Below are 24,895 nucleotides of genomic sequence, written 5' to 3' on the forward strand. Positions count from 1 at the left end.
AGACAGGCCTCAGGGACAATCACCTCTATAAGGGAAGGAGGAGACGGGCCTCAGGGCAATCACCACTACAGGGGAGGGAGTAAAGCACTCCATTGAATTGTCCTCCAATAGGTCCCTAGTCCTTCAACCAACCATCAGTGCAGATAAAGTCACCATGTAAGACAATGATGTAACAATGTGCATTAACTAAGATTTAGTCATCTTTAATGTAAAACTGGAAACAGCTGGGGCCGTATGTATCAAGGGTCTCAGAGAAGGAGTGCTGATCTAGTGTAGGTTCAGGTCTCCCCTTGTCCATCTTAATCATTGCGATGTAAAATGCTAAATGGTTCCTAAATCAGCACTCCTACTCTGAGACGCTTGATACATAGTCAGAACCGCAGTCAGAAAGCAACCTGTTCAGGAAGAGGGATAGATCACATGGGAGGTCACAGAGGTTGTGTCCTGGGTTCTGGGGTTAAGGTTATGTCATGGGGTTCTGAGGTTAAGGTTGTGTTCTGGGTTCACTGAGGGAACAGAGCAGTGTTTCATCCAGATAAGAGTGAGCTAGTAGTTCACTCGAGGACACACTACTACCCTACGCACGCATTCATGGACACACAAACACACACATGCTACACACACACACTTCCTCCTATTCACGCATACATGTAAATACACACGCTACTGCCCTACTCAAGCAACTCCATATTGGAGCCAATCCCAGGACTTTAGCAGAGCACTGAAACAGGAAACACTTAACTGTAATGAAGATAAACACAGCTCTCGAACAGAGAGAACATCAAGCTGAGATGTTGTTAAATGTGTCCCTCACCGATATGATATTAGATAGTATGACTTTGATATACCACAGTGTCGGTGACAAGGGGGTTAACGTTACAAAGCCTTGGAGGCCTAGGGTCAAAGAGGGTTAACGGTGTAAGACCACGATGGTTGAACTGACCACTCCTTCTCTGAGATGCTTGTACTAAAGGAAAGTGTGTGTGTGTGTGTGTGTGTTATGATACAATATAGTTTATTGTCTCCAAGGGGGAAATTCGACTTTAGACAATAGAGAATGCTGCTGCTCCCACATAAATACATATAATCAATTGACACAACAACCAAAGAGTGTGTAATTCAATGCATGAGTGTGTGCACACATACACATAAAAGTATTTGGACACCACTTCAAATGAGTGGATTTGGCCACTATACATATCAGCCACCCCGTTGAGGACAGGTGTATAAAATCGAGCACACAGCCATGCACTCTCCATAGACAAACACTGTCAGTAGAATGGCCTTACTGAAGAGCTCAGTGACTTAACTTGGCATCGTCATAGGATGCCACTTTTCCAACAAGTCAGTTTGTCAAATTTCTACCCTGCTAGAGCTGCCCCGGTCAACTGTAAGTGCTGTTATTGTGAAGTAGAAATGTCCAGGAGCAACAACAGCTCAGACCCAAAGTGGTAGGCCACACAAGCTCACAAAACTGGATTGCTGAGTGCGGAAGTGTGTAAGAATTATCTGTCCTCGGTTGTGACACTCACTACCGAGTTCTAAACTGCCTCTGGAAGCAACATCAGCACAAGAACTGTTAGTTGGGAGCTTCATAAAATGGGTTTCCATGGCCGAGCAGCCGCACACAAGCCTAAGATCACCATGCGCAAGACCAAGCGTTGGCTGAAGTGGTGTAAAGATCGCTGCCATTGGACTCTGGAGCAGTGGAAACACGTTCTCTGGAGAGATTAATCATGCTTCACCATCTAGTAGTCCGATGGATGAATCTGGGTCTGGCGGATGGCAAAAGAACGCTACTTGCCCCAATGCATAGTGCCAACTGTAAAGTTTGGTGGAGGAGGAATAATGTCTGGGGCTGTTTTTCATGGTTTGGGCTAGGCCCCTTAGTTCCAGTAAAGGGAAATCTTAACGCTACAGCATACAATGACATTCTAGATGATTATGTGCTTCCAACTCTGTGGCAACAGTTTGGGGAAGGCCCTTTCCATTTTCAGCAGGTCCATATAGAAATTGCTTGTCGAGATCGGTGTGGAAGAATTTGACTGGTCTGCACAGAGCCCTGACCTCAACCCCATCAAACACCTTTCGGATTAATTGGAATGCCGACTGCGAGCCAGGCCTAATCGCCCAACAAGTCCCCGCAGCAATGTTCCAACATCTAGTGGAAAGCCTTCCCAGAAGAGTGGAGGCTGTCATGGCAGCAATGGGGGGGACCAATTCCATAATCATTAATGCCCATGATTTTAGAATGAGATGTTCGACAAGCAGGTGTCAACATACCATATAGTGTGTGTGTGTATACAGTACCAGTCAAAAGTTGACACACCTACTCATTTTCTACATTGTAGAATAATAGTGAAGATGTCAGAACTATTTTTTTTTTTTTTTTTTTTTTTACCTTTATTTAACCAGGCAAGTCAGTTAAGAACACATTCTTATTTTCAATGACGGCCTGGGAACAGTGGGTTAAACTGCCTGTTCAGGGGCAGAACGACAGATTTGTACCTTGTCAGCTCAGGGGTTTGAACTCGCAACTTTCCGGTTACTAGTCCAACGCTCTAACCACTAGGCTACCCTGCCGCCCCAACTATGAAATAACACACATGGAATCATGTAGTAAAGCTGCCTTGATGACACCTTTACACACTCTTGGCATTCTATCAACCAGATTCATGAGGTAGTCACCTGGAATGCATTTCAATTACCGGGTGTGCCTTGTTAATTTGTGGAATTTCTTTACTTCTTAATGCTTTTGAGCCAGTCAGTTCTGTTGTGACAAGGTAGGGGTTGTACACAGAAGATAGTCCTATTTGGTAAAAGATCAAGAACAGCAAGAACAGCTCAAATAAGCAAAGAGAAACGACAGTCCATCATTACTTTAAGACATGAAAATGTCAAGTGCAGTCACAAAAACCATCAAGCGCCATGATCAAACTGGCTCTCATGAGGACCGCCACAGGAAAGGAAGACCCAGAGGATAAGTTCATTAGAGTTAACTAATCCTCAAATAAATGCTTCACAGAATTCAAGTAACAGACACATCTCAACATCAACTGTTCAGAGGAGACTGCGTGAATCAGGCCTTCATGGACGAATTGCTGCAAAGAAACCACCACTAAAGGACACCAATAAGAAGGGCCAATAAACACCAGTAATGGACATTAGACTGGTGGAAATCTGTCCTTTGGTCTGATGAGTCCAAATTTGAGATTTTTGGTTCTAACCGCTGTGTCTTTGTGAGACGCAGAGTAGGTGAACAGATGATCTCAGCATGTGTGGTTCCCACCATGAATTAAGGAGGAGGTGGTGTGATGGTGTGGGGGCCTCCACAATCACCCGACCTCAACCCAATTGAGATGGTTTGGGATGAGTTGGACCGCAGAGTGAATTAAAAGCAGGCAACAAGTGCACAGCATATTCCTTCAAGACTGTTGGAAAAGCATTCCAGGTGAAGATGGTTGAGAGAATGTCAAGAGTGTGCAAAGCTTTCAAGGCAAAGGGTGGCTACTTTGAGGAATCTAAAATATATTTTGATTTGTTTAACACTTTTTGGGTTACTACATGATTCCATATGTGTTCATTCATAGTTTTGATGACTTCACTATTATTCTACAATGTAGAAAATATTCCAAATAAAGAAAAAACATTGAATGAGTAGGTGTGTCCACACTTTTGACTGGTACTGTACATATATATAAATAATAATTGAGAGAGAGAAAATCTCTCTCCTCACCTGGCTGTCTCCTTCCACTCCATCTCCTGTCCATCGACGGCCAGCAGTTCGTCCAGTTCAGTGAAGAGCTGAGGGGGCGGGGGGCCGTCATCCTCCTCACCCAGGATAAACCTTATCCTCTCTGCTGCTGCAGAGACTATGGGGAAAGAGAGCAGACAAGATGGATGGATGATAGAGAGAGAGACTTGACTGGTACTGTATATATATGTGAGCAATGCAGTAAAATATTAAGTGTTGACACCGCCGATCACTTATAAGAAAAGGAGAAAAAAAGTTTTGCAACACCTGTGGAAGTGATGGCTCTAAGAGGTTGTTAAGCTGTTATTTACCAGACTCTCTGAAGGAAGAGAGTTTCCTGTGGCCATTACTGACTGACTTAATTCAGAATTCTTTTCTGATGCAGTTGTAATGTTCGCATCTGCAATTCTACACATTTTGTCATGTAGCTGAGAACAACAACAAAAAATATGTTTTTAAGACAATGTTCTGCAATTCTATACATTTTGCCATGAATACTTTCTAATTTTAGCATCTCAGACTGTCTAGTTTTTATTTTGGTAATTGTTAGTTGTCGTGTCTTTGGCTATGCCGGATTAAGTGATATTTTTTTTTATTATTATTTTTTATTTATCTGTTATTTTACCAGGTAAGTTGACTGAGAACACGTTCTCATTTGCAGCAACGACCTGGGGAATAGTTACAGGGGAGAGGAGGGGGATTAATGAGCCAATTGTAAACTGGGGATTATTAGGTGACCGTGATGGTTTGAGGGCCAGATTGGGAATTTAGCCAGGATACCGGGGTTAACACCCCTACTCTTACGATAAGTGCCATGGGATCTTTAATGACCTCAGAGAGTCAGGACACCCTTTTAACATCCCATCTGAAAGACTGCATCCTACACAGGGCAGTGTCCCCAATCACTGCCCTGGGGCATTGGGATATTTTTTAAGACCAGAGGAAAGAGTGCCTCCTACTGGCCCTCCAACACCACTTCCAGCAGCATCTGGTCTCCCATCCAGGAACTGACCAGGATCAACCCTGCTTAGCTACAGAAGCAAGCCAGCAGTGGTATGCAGTGATATGACATGCTATTCTTTAAAATAATTTCTCTGTAATTAATATTACCTGATTAAGCTAATCAGATGAATGTAATTAACTAGAAAGTCGGGGCACCACAATAATGTTTATAGAGCTGTTATCTTCCGAATAAACTCTTAAAGACCTAGTAATCTTTTACATCAATAGCCGTCAATATTTAATCCATGCCTTACTTAGTCTCATCTGAAAGTTATAAATTCTTGGTGGGGGTCATATTTATGGGGCTCATAAACCTCCCCCATCAGGCCAATGTCATGATATAGTACACAAACATTATTATTTAAAAAATATATAGCTCCATTATCTCTACATACTTTGGATATGCTTTTAGTCATTTAAGTTTACACTTAAAACATTTGACTATCCCGAATGTTTTTGTTTTTTTAAACAGGAAAAAAAAGAAAAGTGGAACGCCTTTGCTAAATGAGTATAGGGGAAACACTGCTTCCTGACAACTAAGAAACACTCACACACCACACCAGAAAGGACTTAAGAGTTGTTTTATATAGTTCAGCAAATAATTATGAAATAGTTAGCTGTGGATTCAAAAGTAATCTTTTAATCCATTACTAATCACTTTGTGCTACATTGGTAGTAGTTGCGCTCTATAAATACAGTTTTCCGTTCTAGTTAATTATACTGATTTATTTTCTAGGACAACTTTATCCCATTCCATTAGGAGATACCCATATACAAAGAAATAATGCAAAAGTGCTCAAAATAAACAAAGAGGGGACAAATCCCAGAGTGAATATTTCAGACGAGACAAGGGGCCGACATAGATATATTTTTCACCTGCTCGTTGAACATCTCATTCCAAAATCATGGGCATTAATATGGAGTTGGTCCACCCTTTGCTGCTACAACAGCCTCCACTCTTCTGGGAAGGCTTTCCACTAGATGTTGGAACATTGCTGAGGGGACTTGCTTCCATTCAGCCACAAGAGCATTTGTGAGGTCGGGCACTGATGTTGGGCGATTAGGCCTGGCTTCGCAGTCAGCGTTCTAATTCATCCCAAAAGTGTTCGATGGGGTTGAGGTCTGGGATTTGTACAGGCCAGTTAAGTTCTTCCACACCAATCTCGAAAAAAATATTTCTGTATGGGCCGCTCTTTGTGCACGGGGGCATTGACATGCTGATTCCGGAAAGGATCTTCCCTAAACTGTTGCCACAAAGTTGTAAGCACAGAATAATCTAGAATGTCATTGTATGCTGTAGCGTTAAGATTTCCCTTCACTGGAACTAAGGGGCTTAGCCTGAACTATGAAAAACAGCCACAGAACATTATTCCTCCCCCACCAAACGTTCTTCAGGCATCAGCCAAATCGAGATTTATCTGTCGGACTGGCAGATGGTGAACGTGTTTCCACTGCTCCAGAATACAATGGTGGCAAGCTTAGCATTGTGCACGGTGATCTTAGGCTTGTGTGCGGCTGCTCAGCCATGGAAACCCATTTCATGAAGCTCCTGACAAACAGTTCTTGCCCTGGCGTTGCTTACAAGAGGCAGTTTGGAACTCGGTAGTGACTGTTGCAACCGAGGACAGATGATTTTTACACACTTCAGCACTCAGCGGTCCCGTTCTGTGAGCAGTTGTTGCTCCTAAATGTTTACACTTCACAATAACAGCCCTTACAGTTGGTCGGGACAGCTCTAGCAGGCCAAAAAAGTTGACGAATTGACTTGTTGAAAAGGTGGCATCTTATGACCGTGCCACTTATAAAAGTCACCGAGCTCTTCAGTTTGGGCCATTCTACTGCCAATGTTTGTCTATGGATATTTTATGGCTCTGTGCTCGATTTTATACACCTGCCAGCAACAGGTGTGGCGGAAATAGTCGACGCCACTAATTTGAAGGTGTGGCCACATACTTTATCTATACATACAGTACTAGTCCAAAGTTGACACACCTACTCATTCAAGGTTTTTTCTTTATTTTGACTATTTTCTACATGTTGCTATTGAATACAACTCTCAAGTGAATGGCTTCACACAGTTTGCCAACAATAACAGGATTATGTATGTAGTGTAGACTAGCAGGGTAGGTGTCTGTGTGTTTTGAGGTGGCAAGGTGATGAGGAGATTATGATAAAGTAGCAGGTACTGGCTGGCAGGGAGCCTTGTCACGGCCAAAGGAGTCCCCTGTCCCCGAGTCTGTCTAGTTCTGTTCCACTGCATCCAAACAGAGATGAAAACATTCAATTAAAAAAGCCAATAATGCATTGTTTTATTTCTGTGTGTCGCTGTTTGGATCGAAAACGTATAGAAATGTTACCGGGCAAATTAAGGGCAGACACTGACAGAGATGAGATAATATGGATAACAAATGTCCATCAAGAGTATCTCTATGGATACAACTCAATGCTATGAGGCTTCTGGCATTCTGGCTGTCATTATACAACACAGGAGATTGGTTAGGTAACCCAAAATAACTTGAGTTAATCACACACAGAAGTTCATTTTCAGCCATGTGTGATCAGTGATGGTTATTCTATGAGTCAACGTGAGTTATACAATTCCATAACTTTGAGATCTCGGTCTACCTCAACTTGCCTTCCTTTTAAAAAGTGTAGGCTTACTGATGGTCACTTCCATCCATGGGGACAGTAGGATTTTTCAACAAGATCTAACCTCCAGTGACCAAAACAGAGGAGAATTAAATCTCCTTATGTCCCCTAGGTCTCTATCACTGGAACACAACGTGATTGTCTCTTTACTGCTGTTAGGTCATCAACTTTGAGCCCCAAAGTAATAAAACAAACATTGAGGTCTATCAGTATGAACATGCTGGATTAGAGAAGCTGATGACTGTAAGCAGGGGAACTGCAGAGTCAAGAAGAACTGAATGAGTGACACGTTGCTTACGGTCTTTTGAATTATTGTGGTTTTGACACATCTCTATTTACATGGCACTAACAAAGTGTCACTGAAACAAGCTATGGAACAAGTCTACCGTGAGTTTCTGGGTTAGAGTTACGACAATCATCTCTACCCATTTATTCTCTGGTGCAGTACAGAAATAGCATCCTTGGATTGAGACTCGCAGCAACACTGTTGAGTGGTCTAGTGTGAACTAACAGCTAAAAGTAACACAGCCATGAACACTGACATAGTGAGGTTTGGTTAACAACAATGTGTTTCTAGGCAATACTAAGCCAGGGGAATTAGTTGCTCAGTCAGTAATGCTGTCTATGAATATTTTTCTAATGTCAACATACAGTATTCCAGTGCAGACAAACTGAGAAAACTCAGAAAGTTCAGGGTGACTTAGAAATGTCCTTGTTTTTGAAAGGAAAGCACATTTTTTGTCCATTAAAATAACATCAAATTGATCAGAAATACAGTGTAGACATAGTTAATGTTGTAAATGACTATTGTAGCTGGAAATGGCTGATTTTTAATGGAATATCTACATAGGTGTACAGATGCCCATTATCAGGAACCATCACTCCTGTGTTCCAATGGCACGTTGTGTTAGCTAATCCAAGTTAATAATTTTAAAAGGCTAATTGATCATAGAAAACCCCTTTGTTATTACAGCTAAAAACTGTGCACCGGGGCCTCCCACTCCTTTCTATTCTGGTTAGAGACAGTTTGCGCTGTTCTGTGAAGGGAGTAGTACACAGCGTTGTACGAGATCTTCAGTTTCTTGGCAATTTCTTGCATGGAATAGCCTTCATTTCTCAGAACAAGAATAGACTGACGAGTTTCAGAATAAATTATTTGTTTCTGGCCATTTTGAGCCTGTAATCGAACACACAATGCTGATGCTCCAGATACTCAACTAAAGGCATCCAGTTTTATTGCTTCTTTAATCAGAACAGTTTTCAGCTGTGCTAAAATAATTGCAAAAGGGTTTTGCAATGATAAATTAGCCTTTAAAAATGATAAACTTGGATTAGCTAACACAAGGTGCCATTGGAACACAGGAGTGATGGTTCCTGATAATGGGCCTAATTTAAAAAATCTGCTGTTAACAATGTCTACACTGTATTTCTGATCAATTTAATGTTATTTTAAATGGACAAAAAAATGGCTTTTCTTTCAAAAACAAGGACATTTCTAAGTGACCTGAAACTTTTGAATGGTAGGTAGTGTATAAAGATATTCAGGAGTGAAAAGTGATCAATTGACTGATTTGTTGATAATTCCCTTTAGTTGTAATTCACTACTTAATTCTATTCACTTGTTTCCAATGATATCATTGGTTGATAGATCCCTGGAACTATCTTGATGCGTTTTCACTGGCAGAGTTGCATGCTGGGTAGTGTAATTTGTGCTGTCATTACTCACTGAGGGGTTTGAGGATGTTGGGCGCTGCCTCGTCAGCAGTCTCTCCATCTGATTTGTCTCCCTCCACGTTGTCCGCCGGCCTCCCCTTCCTCTCCTTGTGGCTGGACTTGCGTCGGTGGCGCCGTCTCCGCTGGTAGCTCTTGGGCACATGCACACCAATATACACGGTGTGGTGACCTGAGGGAGGAAGAGGGGACACCATTCAAGGGACACAGGTCAGATTAGGACTACCATGCTGATCATTTGCATCAAATGGAAGAAATGCACAAAGTCAATGAATATCAGTTGGGTAAGTGAAACTGTAGAATAAATAAGGAGGATGGATTAGATATGATAAAGGGGAGGATTGGATGTCAAAGAATCCATAGTGATGTAAGCTTACTGACCAATATGGTGTATGTTCAGGTATTAATTAAGCGGTGGTGCATTTCTGTTAGGGAACAAAATTCCCGCGATAAACCTCACACGCGAATGCATGCAAGAGTCACAAGAACACGCGCACACACAGGCACACACACACTCCTACTGACTGATGATGGGCTATTTAGTCAGCTTGTTTGGTAAAATGTTTGGTCAGTTCTTTGTGCGTCAGGCCGTTTCCCTTGGGCCAATCAGGACGGAATCTGTCCTCATCCTGACACACGCTGAGGATGTAAATAAATGCCAACCACTTCCTGTCCATCAGCTCAGACAGGAAAAGGCTAAACTTATCCAGGAAGCCATTTCAGAGAGAGAGAGAGAAACAGAGTGCCACATGCTCCAGCTAACAGCTGTCTAACACACAGGCCAAATGTTCTGGGCTATATACCCAATCCTCATGCACTGGTAAACACTAATGTAGGTATTGGTTGGCATGGGTAATCTCCAGAACTCACACCCCACTCCCTAGTGTGACCTCTCACACATGCTACATGCCTGTATGTAGCCTTCACAGTGGATTTGGGAGGGTCGTGTAAAAGGAAATTTTACAGGCCGCTTGTCAATAATGTTCCTTATGTATTTTCATCTTATTTGAAACAAATATTATAAATATTATAAACTTGACTTTGCAAAGGTAACTTAAAATCAGAGTGCCAACTACACTGCAGAACAGGCTGTGTAAACAAAGAACGAACAGGAGTTTAACCAGGGGTCATTCACCAAAAGGCGACACCCATTCAAACATGAGGTTGGTCCTAACTGAGTGATTTCACATTCAATGTGACTGGGACTGGTATTTTTGGTTGTTGATTCTTCTCACTGTGTTGCTCCACGTGATGTGAAACCTGGGTTTGGGGTTTGTTTGAATTTTAACACAGAATCTCACAGAGGTGAGCTAGCTGGCAGATATGGCTGTGCACACACTGTCAATTATAACTCAAACATGACATGATTGTGTGTGTGTATGTATGTATGTATGTATGTATGTATGTATGTATGTATGTATGTATGTATGTATGTATGTATGTATGTATGTATGTATGTATGTATGTATGTATGTATGTATGTATGTATGTATGTATGTATATGTATATGTATATATATATATATATATATATATAGGTCAAAATGTGTGAAAATGTAGGAATGTGTGAGTGCACAAGTTTGTGTAAAAGTAAGTGTGTGTGTCACTGCAGGGGGATTAAAGTAGTAAACATCTTCATGTGGGGGCAGGCATTACGTGGCTTGATAAACCTGTAGTTATTTGCTCCACATCTTTATCTTCAATATTAATCCCTCCTATACTTCATCCTGAAATTAGAGCGAGACCTACAGAGAGAGAGTATTATAGCCTTCGGCAAATCAGATCACACCTCCATCCTGCTCCTCCCCCCTATAGGCAGAAACTTAAGCAGGAAGCACCTGTGGAGAGGACTGTTCAACTTTGGTCTGTTCCGGGTCGCTTCTGGGAACAGTATCGACGTATACGCAGACTCTGTGACGAAGTACATAGAGGCTGTTGTTCCTACTGTGACGATTACAACTTATCCAAACCAAAAACAGTGGATAGACGGCAGCATTCGCGCAAACCACCACATTTAACCATAGCAAGATGACTGGGAACAAGGACTTGTTCAAACAGGCCAGTTCTGACCTCCATAAGGCAATTAAAAAGCGGCAAAACGACAGTACAGAGACAAAGTGGAGTCGCAATTTAATGGCTCAGACACCAGACGCATGTGGCAGGGACTCCAGACAATCATGGATTATAAAGGCACAGCCAGCTACGTCTCGGACACTGAAGCCTTGCTCCTGGAAAAGCTAAACACCTTTTTCGGCCGCTTTGAAGAAAACATAGAGCCGCCGACATGGGCCCCCGTCGCTCACATGGGCCCCCGCCGACTGTGTGCTCCTGATCTCCGTGGCCGACATGAGTAAGACATTTAAGCCTGCCGGCCCAGACAGAATCCCAAGCCGCGTGTGCAAACCAGCTGGCCAAACTTTTAGTGGCCATGCAGAGAGAAATATTTTAGTTTGAAAGTTAATTTCCTGCATTTCTATACATTCTGCCATGGGGAGTACAGAAAATGTTGCATTTTTAAAACACGCTTTCTACAATTCTACACATTTTGTAGCATTGCCCCATTTTGACAGTCTTGTCTCATCTCTCCAACTCCCGTACTGGCATAGGAGAGGCGAAGGTCGAGAGCGGTGCGTCCTCCGAAACACGACCCAACTAAGCAGCACTGCTTCTTGACACAATGCCCGCTTAACCCGGGAGACAGCCACACCAATGTGTTGGAGGAAACACCGTACACCTGACCGTGTCAGCGTGCATGCACCTGGCCCGCCACAGGAGTCGCTAGAGTGCGATGGGACAAGGACATCCCTGCCGGCCTAACCCGGACGACACAATTGTGCACCGCCCCATGGGTCTCCCGGTCACGCCCGCTTGCGACAGAGCCTGGACTCGAACCAGGATCTCCAGTGGCACAGCTAGCACAGTGATACAGTGCCTTAGATCACTGCGCCACTCGGGAGGCTACATTTCCTGTAATTCTACCCATTTTGCCATGGGGTGGAACAAAATATTTGTAGTTTTAAAGCAAATTTCCTGCAATTCTACATATTTTGCCAAGACTTGTGATTATGATATCGGAGTGAGAGTAACCCAAAAAAATCTAATGGGGCCCACTTGAGGTCAGGGCCCCTGGTCTCATGGTCCCCGGTCAGTATTCAGCCATGATTACTGAAAGTTTAGATGGCTGGCTAGACTAATTTACCAATCTAAAAATTGTTAGCTGGCTAGACTATTTTACCAATCTAAAAATTGTTAGCTGACAAAGCTAATTGAGTGAATGTCATTGATTGACATAAGAGAAACTGCTGATGCACAACCAAATGTCGAACTTGCATATTCCACTATTCTAACTCTCAAACAGTAAGTTGAGACCCTGACTGGGGGATCTAGTGGCCAGGGGCCCTAAGCGATTGCTTATGTCGTTTATGCCCGGAGCCGGCCCCGGAGAGAGGTGGCGAAACATCAAGGGATGGAAGACAGAGAGGAGAAAGGAAATAGGTTGACTCCATGGAGTTGGTGCTTAAGAGAAATGAGAGGAGACATTATAGAATAACATTGTTAGCCAATCATTGATACAGCAGCCATCATGGATGTCACAGAGGCTCAGTGCTCTTACCTTCCACCTCCTCCTCATCACAGACATGTTTGACAAAGCATGCCCCTCTGTCCAGCACTGCCTCATCCTCCACCCTGCAGGAACAACAGGAATACTGTGAGAACGGGGGAATATACCTAGGACACTAGTAGAACGGGGGACTATACCTAGGACACTAGTAGAACAGGGAATATATCTGGAACACTAGTAGAACGGGGGACTATACCTAGGACACTAGTAGAACGGGGGACTATACCTAGGACACTAGTAGAACGGGGGACTATACCTAGGACACTAGTAGAACGGGGGACTATACCTAGGACACTAGTAGAACGGGGGACTATACCTAGGACACTAGTAGAACGGGGGACTATACCTAGGACACTAGTAGAACGGGGTACTATACCTAGGACACTAGTAGAACGGGGGACTATACCTAGGACACTAGTAGAACAGGGAATATATCTGGAACACTAGTAGAACGGGGGACTATACCTAGGACACTAGTAGAACGGGGGAATATACCTAGGACACTAGTAGAACGGGGGACTATACCTAGGACACTAGTAGAACAGGGAATATATCTGGAACACTAGTAGAACGGGGGACTATACCTAGGACACTAGTAGAACGGGGAATATACCTAGGACACTAGTAGAACGGGGGACTATACCTAGGACACTAGTAGAACGGGGTAATATACCTAGGACACTAGTAGAATGGGGGACTATACCTAGGACACTAGTAGAACGGGGGACTTTACCTAGGACACTAGTAGAACGGGGGACTATACCTAGGACACTAGTAGAACAGGGAATATATCTGGAACACTAGTAGAACGGGGGACTATACCTAGGACACTAGTAGAACGGGGAATATACCTAGGACACTAGTAGAACGGGGGACTATACCTAGGACACTAGTAGAACGGGGTAATATACCTAGGACACTAGTAGAACGGGGTAATATACCTAGGACACTAGTAGAACGGGGTAATATACCTAGGACACTAGTAGAACGGGGTAATATACCTAGGACACTAGTAGAACGGGGGACTATACCTAGGACACTAGTAGAACGGGGAATATATCTGGGACACTAGTAGAACGGGGGACTATACCTAGGACACTAGTAGAACGGGGGACTATACCTAGGACACTAGTAGAACGGGGGACTATACCTAGGACACTAGTAGAACGGGGGACTATACCTAGGACACTAGTAGAACGGGGGACTTTACCTAGGACACTAGTAGAACGGGGGACTATACCTAGGACACTAGTAGAACGGGGGACTATACCTAGGACACTAGTAGAACGGGGGACTTTACCTAGGACACTAATAGAACGGGGGAATATACCTAGGACACTAGTAGAACGGGGGACTATACCTAGGACACTAGTAGAACGGGGAATATACCTAGGACACTAGTAGAACGGGGACTATACCTAGGACACTAGTAGAACGGGGGAATATACCTAGGACACTAGTAGAACGGGGGACTATACCTAGGACACTAGTAGAACGGGGGACTTTACCTAGGACACTAGTAGAACGGGGGACTATACCTAGGACACTAGTAGAACGGGGGACTATACCTAGGACACTAGTAGAACGGGGGACTATACCTAGGACACTAGTAGAACGGGGGACTTTACCTAGGACACTAGTAGAACGGGGGACTATACCTAGGACACTAGTAGAACGGGGGACTATACCTAGGACACTAGTAGAACGGGGGACTATACCTAGGACACTAGTAGAACGGGGGACTATACCTAGGACACTAGTAGAACGGGGGACTTTACCTAGGACACTAGTAGAACGGGGGACTATACCTAGGACACTAGTAGAACGGGGGACTATACCTAGGACACTAGTAGAACGGGGAATATACCTAGGACACTAGTAGAACGGGGTAATATACCTAGGACACTAGTAGAACGGGGTAATATACCTAGGACACTAGTAGAACGGGGAATATACCTAGGACACTCGTAGAACGGGGGAATATACCTAGAACACGGGTAGAACAAGATACTATACCTAGAACATAAGTAAAACAGGGGAATATACCACTGTCAACATTAATTGATTCCGAAACATGTCCTCAGGACCACCAGCAGCCAGTCCACGTATTTGTTTAATTCCAACACGAGCACACCTGATTCAACTAATCAAGGGCTTGCTGATTAGTTACCACATTTGAATCAAGTGTGCTTGTACTGGAATAGGTCAGATATGTGGAAAGGCTGGGTCAGGGGGCCTCGAGGACCGGGTTGGGAAACACTGAGCTACATGATTGGATTAATACAGAGGCTGAAGCATTCTGAACAGGATGTGTGTGTCATCACACCAGGGACGTCGTTCAGCCCAAATCCCCTATTGTTATGAGGGTGACACACACACACACACACACAAAGCCTTAGTCCTCCATCTGGCTCACACTTGCTGCGTCTATCTCTCACTCTATCACCTTAGTCCTTATTTATGAGTCACGTGGGCTTCTTACAATGATCTGCCCTGGCTGTCAGGATTAGCCTAGCTTTACTTAGGAGTGAAACCTTCTCTGAGCACACAAATACAAACACACACACACACGCGGGAAGCCTCTCTACTACAGTTACCTGCAATAAGAGCCTAGTTACTAGATCAAGGGCACCGTGTTTATTTTGATCTGTTATGAGCCCTGTTGAAAAAAGTATATTATGCACACCACCTACCGTCTATATCCAGATACATGCAGAGAAAAGAAGAACATGAACAGATTGATTATCAAGCGAAGGTTATAAACACTCATTAGATTCCATGTAGAAGATCTCAAAAGAGAGTTATTTTATGCCCATGTACTCATTCTAAGGCAACAATGGAAAAGCCCTCCTGCTACAGGTAACCTCCTCCACTTCTACTAACCTGCTTAAGTTTGCAGACAACACAACAGTGGTAGGCCTGATCGACGACACCGACAACGATGAGACAACGATGAGACCTGGCCGGGTGGTGCCAGAATAACAACCTATCCCTCAACGTAACCAAGACTAAGGAGATAATTGTGGACTACAGGAAAAGGAGCGCCGAGCAAGCCCCCATTCTCATCGACGGGGCTGTAGTGGAGCAGGTTGAGAGCTTCAAGTTCCTTGGTGTCCACATCAACAACAAACTGGAATGGTCCAAACACACAGAGGCAGTCTTGAAGAGGGCACGACAAAGCCTATTCCCCCTCAGGAAACTAAAAAGATTTCGCATGGGTCCTGAGATCCTCAAAAGGTTCTCAGCTGCAACATTGAGAGCTTCCTGACCAGTTGCACCACTGCCTTGTACGGCAACTGCTCGGCCTCCGACCGCAAGGCATCACTGGGGCAAAGCTGCCTGCCATCCAGGACCTCTACACCAGGCAGTGCCAGAGGAAGGCCCTAAAAATTGTCAAAGACCCCAGCCACCCCTGTCATAGACTGTTTTCTCTACTACCGCATGGCAAGCGGTGCCGGAGTGCCAAGTCTAGGACAAAAAGGCTTCTCAACAGTTTTTACCCCCAAGCCATAAGACTCCTGGACAGGTAACCAAATGATTACCCTGACTATTTGCAACCCCTCTTTTTACGCTGCTGCTACTCTCTGTTCATCATATATGCATAGTCACACCATATCTACATGTACATACTACCTCAATCAGCCTGACTAACCGGTGTCTGTATACGGCCTTGCTACTCTTATTTTCAAAGGTCTTTTTACTGTCATTTTATTTCTTTACTCACACACACACACACACACACACACACACACACACACACACACACACACACACACACACACACACACACACACACACACACACACACACACACCTTTTTTTCGCACTATTGGTTAGAGCCTGTAAGTAATAATTTCACTGTAAGGTCTATATCTGTTGTTTTCGGTGCACGTGACAAATAAACTTTGATTTGAAGGTCAGGTCTGTTCCCATGAAACAAGTCTACATATTTACACCCATCCTATTTAGCAATCCAGCGTGCACATACACACAACCCCACACAGTTGTGCATCGTCCTGACAGACAATGGAGAAGGACAACATAAAATCAGTTCAGTTTCTGTTATTCACTCCATTCAGTTTTTATTGCCCATCCTTTTCATCGGAAGGCACAGAACCTGACTTAATAGAACATAATAGGACTAAGTTCTTGGATAGCAACTCTGCAGGTCTCAAGAAACACAATGCAACTCCATTGCCTTGGTCAGATACTCTTTCACATTCCCATGACTGACCAAACACAGCATGATGTCTATGAGAGAGTGTGTGGCTGTGCTTATACCTGCCCGATGTCCCGGGCTGGAAATTAATTATTTGCGGGATTTCTTCAGAGCAGGATTTCTACACACTCGTTACACAATGTTACACCATTAAAGCATGTGCATGCATGCATGTCCATGGTAATATGGTTCCTATTTGTGCATACTGATATATAGGCCTACTTGTGTATTTTGCCTAAAGCCATACGCCTGACAATGATAATACACCTGCCAGTCAGAGCGGAGAGAACAAAACAGTTTGTGCCAAAAGCCTTCTGCAGGACAGGTAAGTTCCTGGTGTATAAGGAAGCTCAGAGCTCATGTTTAGTTCCCTGTCCAAGCGTTGGATCACTTTGTGGGGCTACATGGCCTACAGCTCTACCCTGATCCCTCAGCCAGCTGGTTCTTCCTGGAGCAGGGAGGCCTATAGGAACGTAGCCCATAGCTGACTTTAGTTTCAAGACCAGATGTTTAGACCCCATGGAGAGCCAGTCTCAGTCAGAACCAAGAGCACAGGGAGAGGAGCAAGAAGTAGAAAGAGTAAAATATTAACCCGTAGGCTTAGGTTAACCAGAACACAAAGACAGTTTGCTCATTTTTCAGCTTTCTACCCCCTTCTTATTTTCTCTCTCTCTCCATCTTGCTGTTCCCCTTCTTATCATCCCTCCATCTCTAAGAAACATCTGCTGTTCTGCCCTTGAGCAAGGCAGTTAACCCCCAACAACAAGTGCTCCCAGAGTGTCCATGACGTGGACGTCGATTAAGGCAGCTCCCCGCACCTCTCTGATTCAGAGGGGTTGGGTTAAATGCAGAAGACACAGTTCGGTTGAATGCAGCCAGTTGTGCAACTGACTAGGTATCCCCCATTCCCTTCCCTCCAGCTTTCAACACAGATCATTAACTGTGACCAGCATCCCTCCTTCTCACTTTCCTCAGATTTTTTTTCAATAGAAAATGTACTTTAATTTATCAATAATAATCCAATATAGTCCTGTAGACATGTTCAAATTAGGTTTTTTTTTCGCAGATAAAGATGTGGTATTTAAAATTAAACTTCCAATATCCACCAGGAATACCCAGTTTGTTCCTTATTTCGAGTACCTTGGATGGCAAGGTAGGCTAGGGAATATTTACTTTCTCCTTTTACACTGCCCCACCCCGGGCCAGAATAAAGCTGCTATACAGTTTGTGGGGGGTTGCCTCTTGTTACACAAACCACTAAATAAGCAACAACAGGAAGGATACAACTTGTTCCTGAGACAGATAGCACCAACTAGCATCTCATCTTCATTTCCCCAGCAGAGGGACAGCCTTATCACATTATCTGGCCTTGAGATATGATTGGGGCCAGAGCATAACCATAACATTAAAGCAAAGCCCCAACATCAAACACACAGGGGAGAGGAGTAGCCTGGGGGCCTGGCGTTGTGCCATCCTGCCAAGCGCTGACAAATATTGGACTCTGACTCTCCTTTGGTTTTTCAGTCTTGAAGGAAAGAATGGAAAAAGAAGAAAGAATAGAGGAATGGTTGAGTTTCAAGAGTTGAGTGTTGAGCAGCATCAAAGCAGTCTTGAGTTTCATTGTAAAGTATAGTAGGGAGTGAAATGGAGGGGTTGTACTGTACTCCATCTTCATCTCCCACCATTCTCCTTGTCCTGTTTCTTATTCAGTCTCTCCAGGACAGTATGTGCCTTCCTGGTAAGAACAGTTACAGAGCGTCATCTCTGTCACACAGAGAGCATGCCATGGGTTCAGCCAGTCCCTCCAGGTTACTACATGCCTTCCAGGCAAACAGCTATAGAGAATCATCTTATAGTTGTCAGAGAGCCGGCTATAGCTTCAGTCAGTCATCCAGCCAGTCAGTCATTCAGTCAGTCATTCAACCAGTCAATCTCTCAAGTCCCTGAGGTGTCATTGGTGATGTGACAAAGTCAGCTCTTCCTCTGAGGCTCTGGGGCTCTGTTTAAGAACTTAGGGAAATGTCTGTTCGGACAGCTGCAGGCGCAGAGGGAGAGTGAGAGAGCCTTGGAATGTACAGGGTCAGGGTCATTCCTATTCACATTAACTAAAAAGATGAGGAAGATCTGGTTGGTGGTTTGAGAGGGTTTCTGAGAACCCTCTCTGAGTCCCAGAAAGCCACATTTCAACATTTTTAAGTTGTATGTTAAATCAAGCAATAATGGTCCAAGAGTGAATGAAGTTATAGTGGCTTATTTCCATCCTTTTATAAAAGCTTAAAAAGGATACACCCAGAGGAAGTTGCTGCCACTATTTCAACTTAATTTCCCATCCTTGAGAGGAAATGCACGTTTAGGTTCCACCGACAAAGAATGACAAAGGCTACTTGTTGATTGTCACAAATTGGGTGTCGGAATTTCCAAGTGGCATTGTTAAACATCAACAACCTGCTGTCAGTATAGCTAGCTAGCATGCTAACCTCATCAAGCTAAATGTTATCAGTTGTTGCATTTTACTACACCGTAATCAAAAAATTTGCCAGCTGGCTCTATGGCTGGTTCTGGAGCTGGATTTGTCATAAGTATTGATTTAGTGAAAACTTTGCCACAGATGGAAACCAATGGTCTCTTTGACTTCACCATTATTGTTATCTACAAAGTTTTGTCATCTTTCATAAATTGCAGCTGCGAATCCACCATAGAAATACTTAGGAATTCTAGGATGAAGCACTGGTAATATGGATAACTATTGAAAGATACAGACTAGCTAAAAAATAAATTAAAATAGAAAAATTATGAAATTATGAAATGTTCCTGGTTTAAAAAAAGTGGAAGGTGCAAAAACCCCTGCACCCCCTGAAAATAATTTGTATGTCATATCATAGGACAAGACACCACATTGACACTGATTTGCATGAAGTGGACACTTCGGTAGTCACTTCAAGCCCAAATATATAATTATTTGACTAAACTATAACTTATTGATTTAAAATCGTTGTGCAACACCCATTTTATTTTTTAAACCATTTTCAAATAAGGCTGTAACATAACAAAATGTGGGAAAGGGGTCTGAATACATGCACTGTACATCAACTTTAAAAAAGGCACATGTAGCCTACATATCAATACATACACAAACTATCTAGGTCAAATGGGGGAGAAGCATTGTGCCGTGAGGTGATGCTTTATCTGTTTTTTTAAACCAGGTTTGCTGTTCATTTGAGCAACATGAGATGGAAGGAAGTTCCATGCAATAATGGCTTTATATTATACTGTATGCTTTCTTGAATTTGATCTGGATTTGGGGACTGTGAAAAGACCCCTGGTGGCATGTTTGATGGGGTTTGGTGTGTCAGAGCTGTGTGTAAGTTGACTATGCAAACAATTTGGAATTTAACACAATGTTTCTTATGAAAGAAGAAGTGATGCAGTCAGCCTCTCCTCAACTCTTAGCCAAGAGAGACTGGCATGAATAGTATTTATATCAGCCCTCTGATTACAATGAAACGCTAGATGTCCCGCTCTGTTTTGGGCCAGCTGCAGCTTAACTTGGTATTTCCTTGCAGCACCCGACCGGACAATAATTAAGATAAAACTAGAGCCTGCAGGACTTGCTTTTTGGAATGTGGTGTCAAAAAAGCAGAGCTTCTCTTAATTACGGACAGATCTCTCCCCATCTTTACAACCATTGAATCTATATGTTTTTTGACGATGACAGTTTACTATCTAAGGTAACGCCACGTAATTTAGTCTCCTCAACTTGTTCAAAAGCCACACCATTCATTACCAGATTCAGCTGAGGTCTAGAACTTTGGGACTGATTTGTACCAAATATGATCCTCTAGACAGGTACAACATCTTTGACGGATCCAATCATGTAGCATTTCCTGTACATAGCCTTCAAGTAGCATTTAGTTTAGCATTCGCCATGATAGTCTTCTTCTGCACGCAGAGGGTGTGAAGGGGTGAGGCAGGGAGGGGAGGGGATGCAGCCGGTTCAAGTAACAGAGTGATGTGGCAAGGCTAGAATGAAGGCCCTAAGAGGGGGAGGGGGGAGAAGCGAGAGAGAAGAGTCATGTTGCAGCAGGCTCAATGCTGGGGATGGACGGGGTCATGGGACTAGAGCTCCTACCACACCAGGGGCCCCATATACCCCCAGGACAGCCACATAATCAGCCTGTGATGAGGTTTCTAACAGGATGGGCCTTATGGGGAACACTGCACAGGAATTCAAACCACAGGTTTTAAATGGGGTTCAAGTCCGGAGACTGAGATGGCCATTGTAAACATGTTCTTTTGTGGTCAATTAATCATTTATTTCTGGATTTTGATGTGTGCTTGGGGTTAGTGTCTTGCTGGAAGATCCACTTGAGGCCAAGTTTCAGTCTCCTGGCAGAGACAACCAGGTTTTTGGCTAAAATGTCCTAGTTGCACCACTGTTGTGCGTGGCTATTTCCATGTCATCTGACCATAGCGTCGGTTCCAATCCAAGGGATTAGCAAACCCCAAGCGTTTGCATTTGTTGATTCCTCTAAATAAAGGCTTCTAGAAAACCTTCCAAAGAGCCTATTGACATGGAGGTGATGTCTGATTGTACACGTGGGAAGTAGATGACCCGAAGATGCGACCAAGTTCCGGAATTCTCCAACTTTGGCCCTTGGATTTTGATTTTCCTCCTGAACCATCGTCCTCACTGTGTATCCTTTTAAACTTGGATTAGATAACACAACGTGCCATTGGAACACAGGAGTGATGGTTGCTGATAATGGGCCTCTGTACGCCTATGTAGATATTGCATTAAAAATCTGCCGTTTCCAGCTACAATAGTCATTTACAACATTAACAATGTCTACACTGTATTTCTGATCAAATTGATGTTATTTTAATGTACAAATATGTTTGCTTTTCTTTCAAAATCAAGGACATTTCTAAGTGACCCCAAACTTTTGAACTGTAGTTTATTTGCAAAACTTGCACACGCAACGTGGGCAGTCTGGTCAGCATGTTAGTCAAGGCCCACATCAGTGGCTCAGGGGGAAGAGCAGGTTGAGGACCATGATTGCCTGCACCCTGGCTTCCCTAGCTCTCTCACATGGTTGCTTTTGCAGTGTGCTTGGAAAAATATATTTGGGAAACTTACTAACAGCTCTAAAGGATTGTACAAAGACTATCTTTCCTAGTCGCTGTGCACTTTTAAGGGTGCACTATGCAGAAATAGCTCTGCTATTTGCTAAAATTAAAATAGGTCGCCCTAAAAATGGTCAAAGACCCCAGTCACCCCTGTCATAGACTGTTCTCTCTACTACCGCATGGCAAGCAGTACCAGAGTGCCAAGTCTAGGACAAAAAAGCTTCCCAACAGTTTTACCCCTAAGCCATAAGACTCCTGAACAGGTAATCAAATGGCTATTGTTCACCTAATACCTTTTTTGCACTATTGGGTAGGGCCGGTAAGTAAGCATACTACACCTGGTGTAAGTCTACTACACCTGTTGTATTCTACACCTCCAGTATGTCTACTACACCTGTTGTATTCTACACCTCCAGTATGTCTACTACACCTGTTGTATTCTACACCTCCAGTATGTCTACTACACCTGTTGTATTCTACACCTCCAGTAAGTCTACTACACCTGTTGTATTCTACACCTACAGTATGTCTACTACACCTGTTGTATTCTACACCTCCAGTAAGTCTACTACACCAGTTGTATTCGGCACACGTGACAAATAAACTTTGATTTGAATTTCAGTTTGTGACAAAACAAGGAAGTATATTGTAGAGAATCATTGTGCCATCTAAACCGCTATGATATATATATATCACCAAAAATAGAGAAACCGAAGACCAAAAACTAAATTTAAGAACGGGAAGTGTAGAAATAGTGCATTGAAGCAGTAGATCTGGGGCCAAGCTCCCTGCCACCCAGGAACGCTATACCAGGCGGTGTCAGAGGAAGGCACAAAAAAATTGTCAAAGACTCCAGCCACCCAAGCCATAGACTGTTCTCTCTGCTACCACACGACAATTGGTACCGGAACGCCAAGTCTGGTACTAACAGGACCCTGTATATCTTCTACCCCCAAGACAAAAGACTGCTAAACAATAGTGCTAAATAACTAGTCAAATGGAAACCCGGACTACCTGCATTGCCCTTTTCTTGCACTAACTCTGTCACAGCAACTACACACAAACACACACACTGAACTCTACCCAAACACTCACACCAACACCCACCCACACATAACATAAGCACACATGCATAATGATGCCACACAAACACTTTCACTCTCACCACATACACTGCTGCTACTGTCTTATCTATCCTGTTGCCTAGTCACCCCTACCTACAGTGCCTTCAGAAAGTACTCACACCCCTTGAATTGTTGTGTTACAGCCTGAATTTAAAATTGAGATTTTGTGTCACTGGCCTACACACAATACCATAATGTCAAAGTGGAATTAAGTTTTTAGTTTTTTTTTATAAATGAAAAGCTGAAATGTCTTGAGTCAATAAACACTCAACCCCTTTGTTATGGCAAGCCTAAATAAGTGCAGGTCTAAAAATGTGCTAAACAAGTCACATAAGTTGCATGGACTTATTCTGTGTGCAATAATAGTGTTTAGTTAATTATTCAAATATCATGTTAATCGCTGTACCCCACATATACAGATAATTGTAAGGTCCCTGAATCAAGCAGTGAATTTCAAACACAGATTCAACCACAAAGACCAGGGAGGTTTTCCAATGCCTCGCAAAGAAAAACATCTATTGGTAGATGGGTCAAAATAAAAAGCAGATTCTGAATGTCCCTTGAGAGTGGTGAAGTTATCAATACATCCAGTCAAACGGAATAGAGGTGAGCACAGGAAAAATCCTAGAGGAAAAGCTGGTTCTGTCTGCTTTGAAATAGTCACTGGGAGACAAATTCACCTTTCAGCAGGACAATAACCTAAAACACAAGGCCAGATATACACTGGAGTTGCTTACCAAGCCGACATTGTGCAAAGCTCTTATAGACTTACCCAGAACGACTCACAGCTGTTGTCGCTGCCAAAGGTCATTCTAACATGTATTGATTGACTCAGGGGTGTGAATACTTATGTAAATTATATATTTATGTATTTGATTTTCAATAAATTTGCAAAAATGTCTTGTTTTCACATTGTTATTATGGGGTGTAGATGGATCAGAGAAAAATATATATTTAATCCATTTTGAATTCAGGTTGTAACACAACAGAATGTGGAATAAGTTAACGGGTACTTTCTGAATGCACTGTTCATGTACATAGCTTCCTCGTCTTCCTCTATTACCTGGTTCCCCTGCACATCGGCCAAGTAGTACTAGTACTCCCTCTATATAGCCATGTTTTATTTTACTCGTTATTGTTATTCACTGTGTATTTATTCCTGTGTCTATTTCCATTATTTTTTATCTTTAAACTCTGCATTGTTGGAAAACGACCCTGTAAGTTAGCATTTCACTGTTAGTCTACATCTGTTGTTTATGAAGCATGTGACAAATAAAATTTGATTTAGGTTACAAAATCTAACCCGCATAGCACCTAATCAGCCTGAAGCGTCTGTCACTGGTTTCCTGTATCCGCTCTCTGAAGTAAAGACAACAGGAAACAACACACTGATAAATCCAGACAGTAAGTAGATGGGGGCTTACAAGTGACGCAGCAGTCTAAGGCACTGCATCTCAGTGCTAGAGGTGCCACTACAGACCTTGGTTCGATTCCAGGCTGTATCACAACCAGCCGTGATTGGTAGTCCAATAGGATGGCGCACAATCAGTGCCCACTGTTGTCCGGGGTAGGCCGTCATTGTAAATGTTTATTTATTTTTATTTCACCTTTATTTAACTAGGTAGGCAAGTTGAGAACAAGTTCTCATTTAAAATTGCGACCTGGCCA

At 43.2% G+C, this 24,895-nt stretch overlaps 1 protein-coding gene across 3 annotated transcripts in view; it reads right to left on the reverse strand.

Moving 5' to 3' along the window:
* Positions 1-24,895, reverse strand: part of LOC118373185 (electrogenic sodium bicarbonate cotransporter 1-like) — a 96,457-nt gene that overhangs the window by 69,207 nt on the left and 2,355 nt on the right. For all 3 annotated transcript variants that reach the window (XM_035759268.2, XM_035759267.2, XM_035759265.1), the window contains exons 2-4: positions 12,749-12,822; positions 9,132-9,308; positions 3,737-3,872 (exon numbers count right to left, since the gene is read on the reverse strand). In XM_035759268.2, coding sequence (XP_035615161.1) covers positions 3,737-3,872; positions 9,132-9,308; positions 12,749-12,822 — 387 coding nt within the window. The remainder of the gene's footprint in view (positions 1-3,736; positions 3,873-9,131; positions 9,309-12,748; positions 12,823-24,895) is intronic.

This window comes from Oncorhynchus keta, chromosome 9 (genome assembly GCF_023373465.1).
Source record: "Oncorhynchus keta strain PuntledgeMale-10-30-2019 chromosome 9, Oket_V2, whole genome shotgun sequence".
Classification (NCBI taxonomy): domain Eukaryota; kingdom Metazoa; phylum Chordata; class Actinopteri; order Salmoniformes; family Salmonidae; genus Oncorhynchus; species Oncorhynchus keta.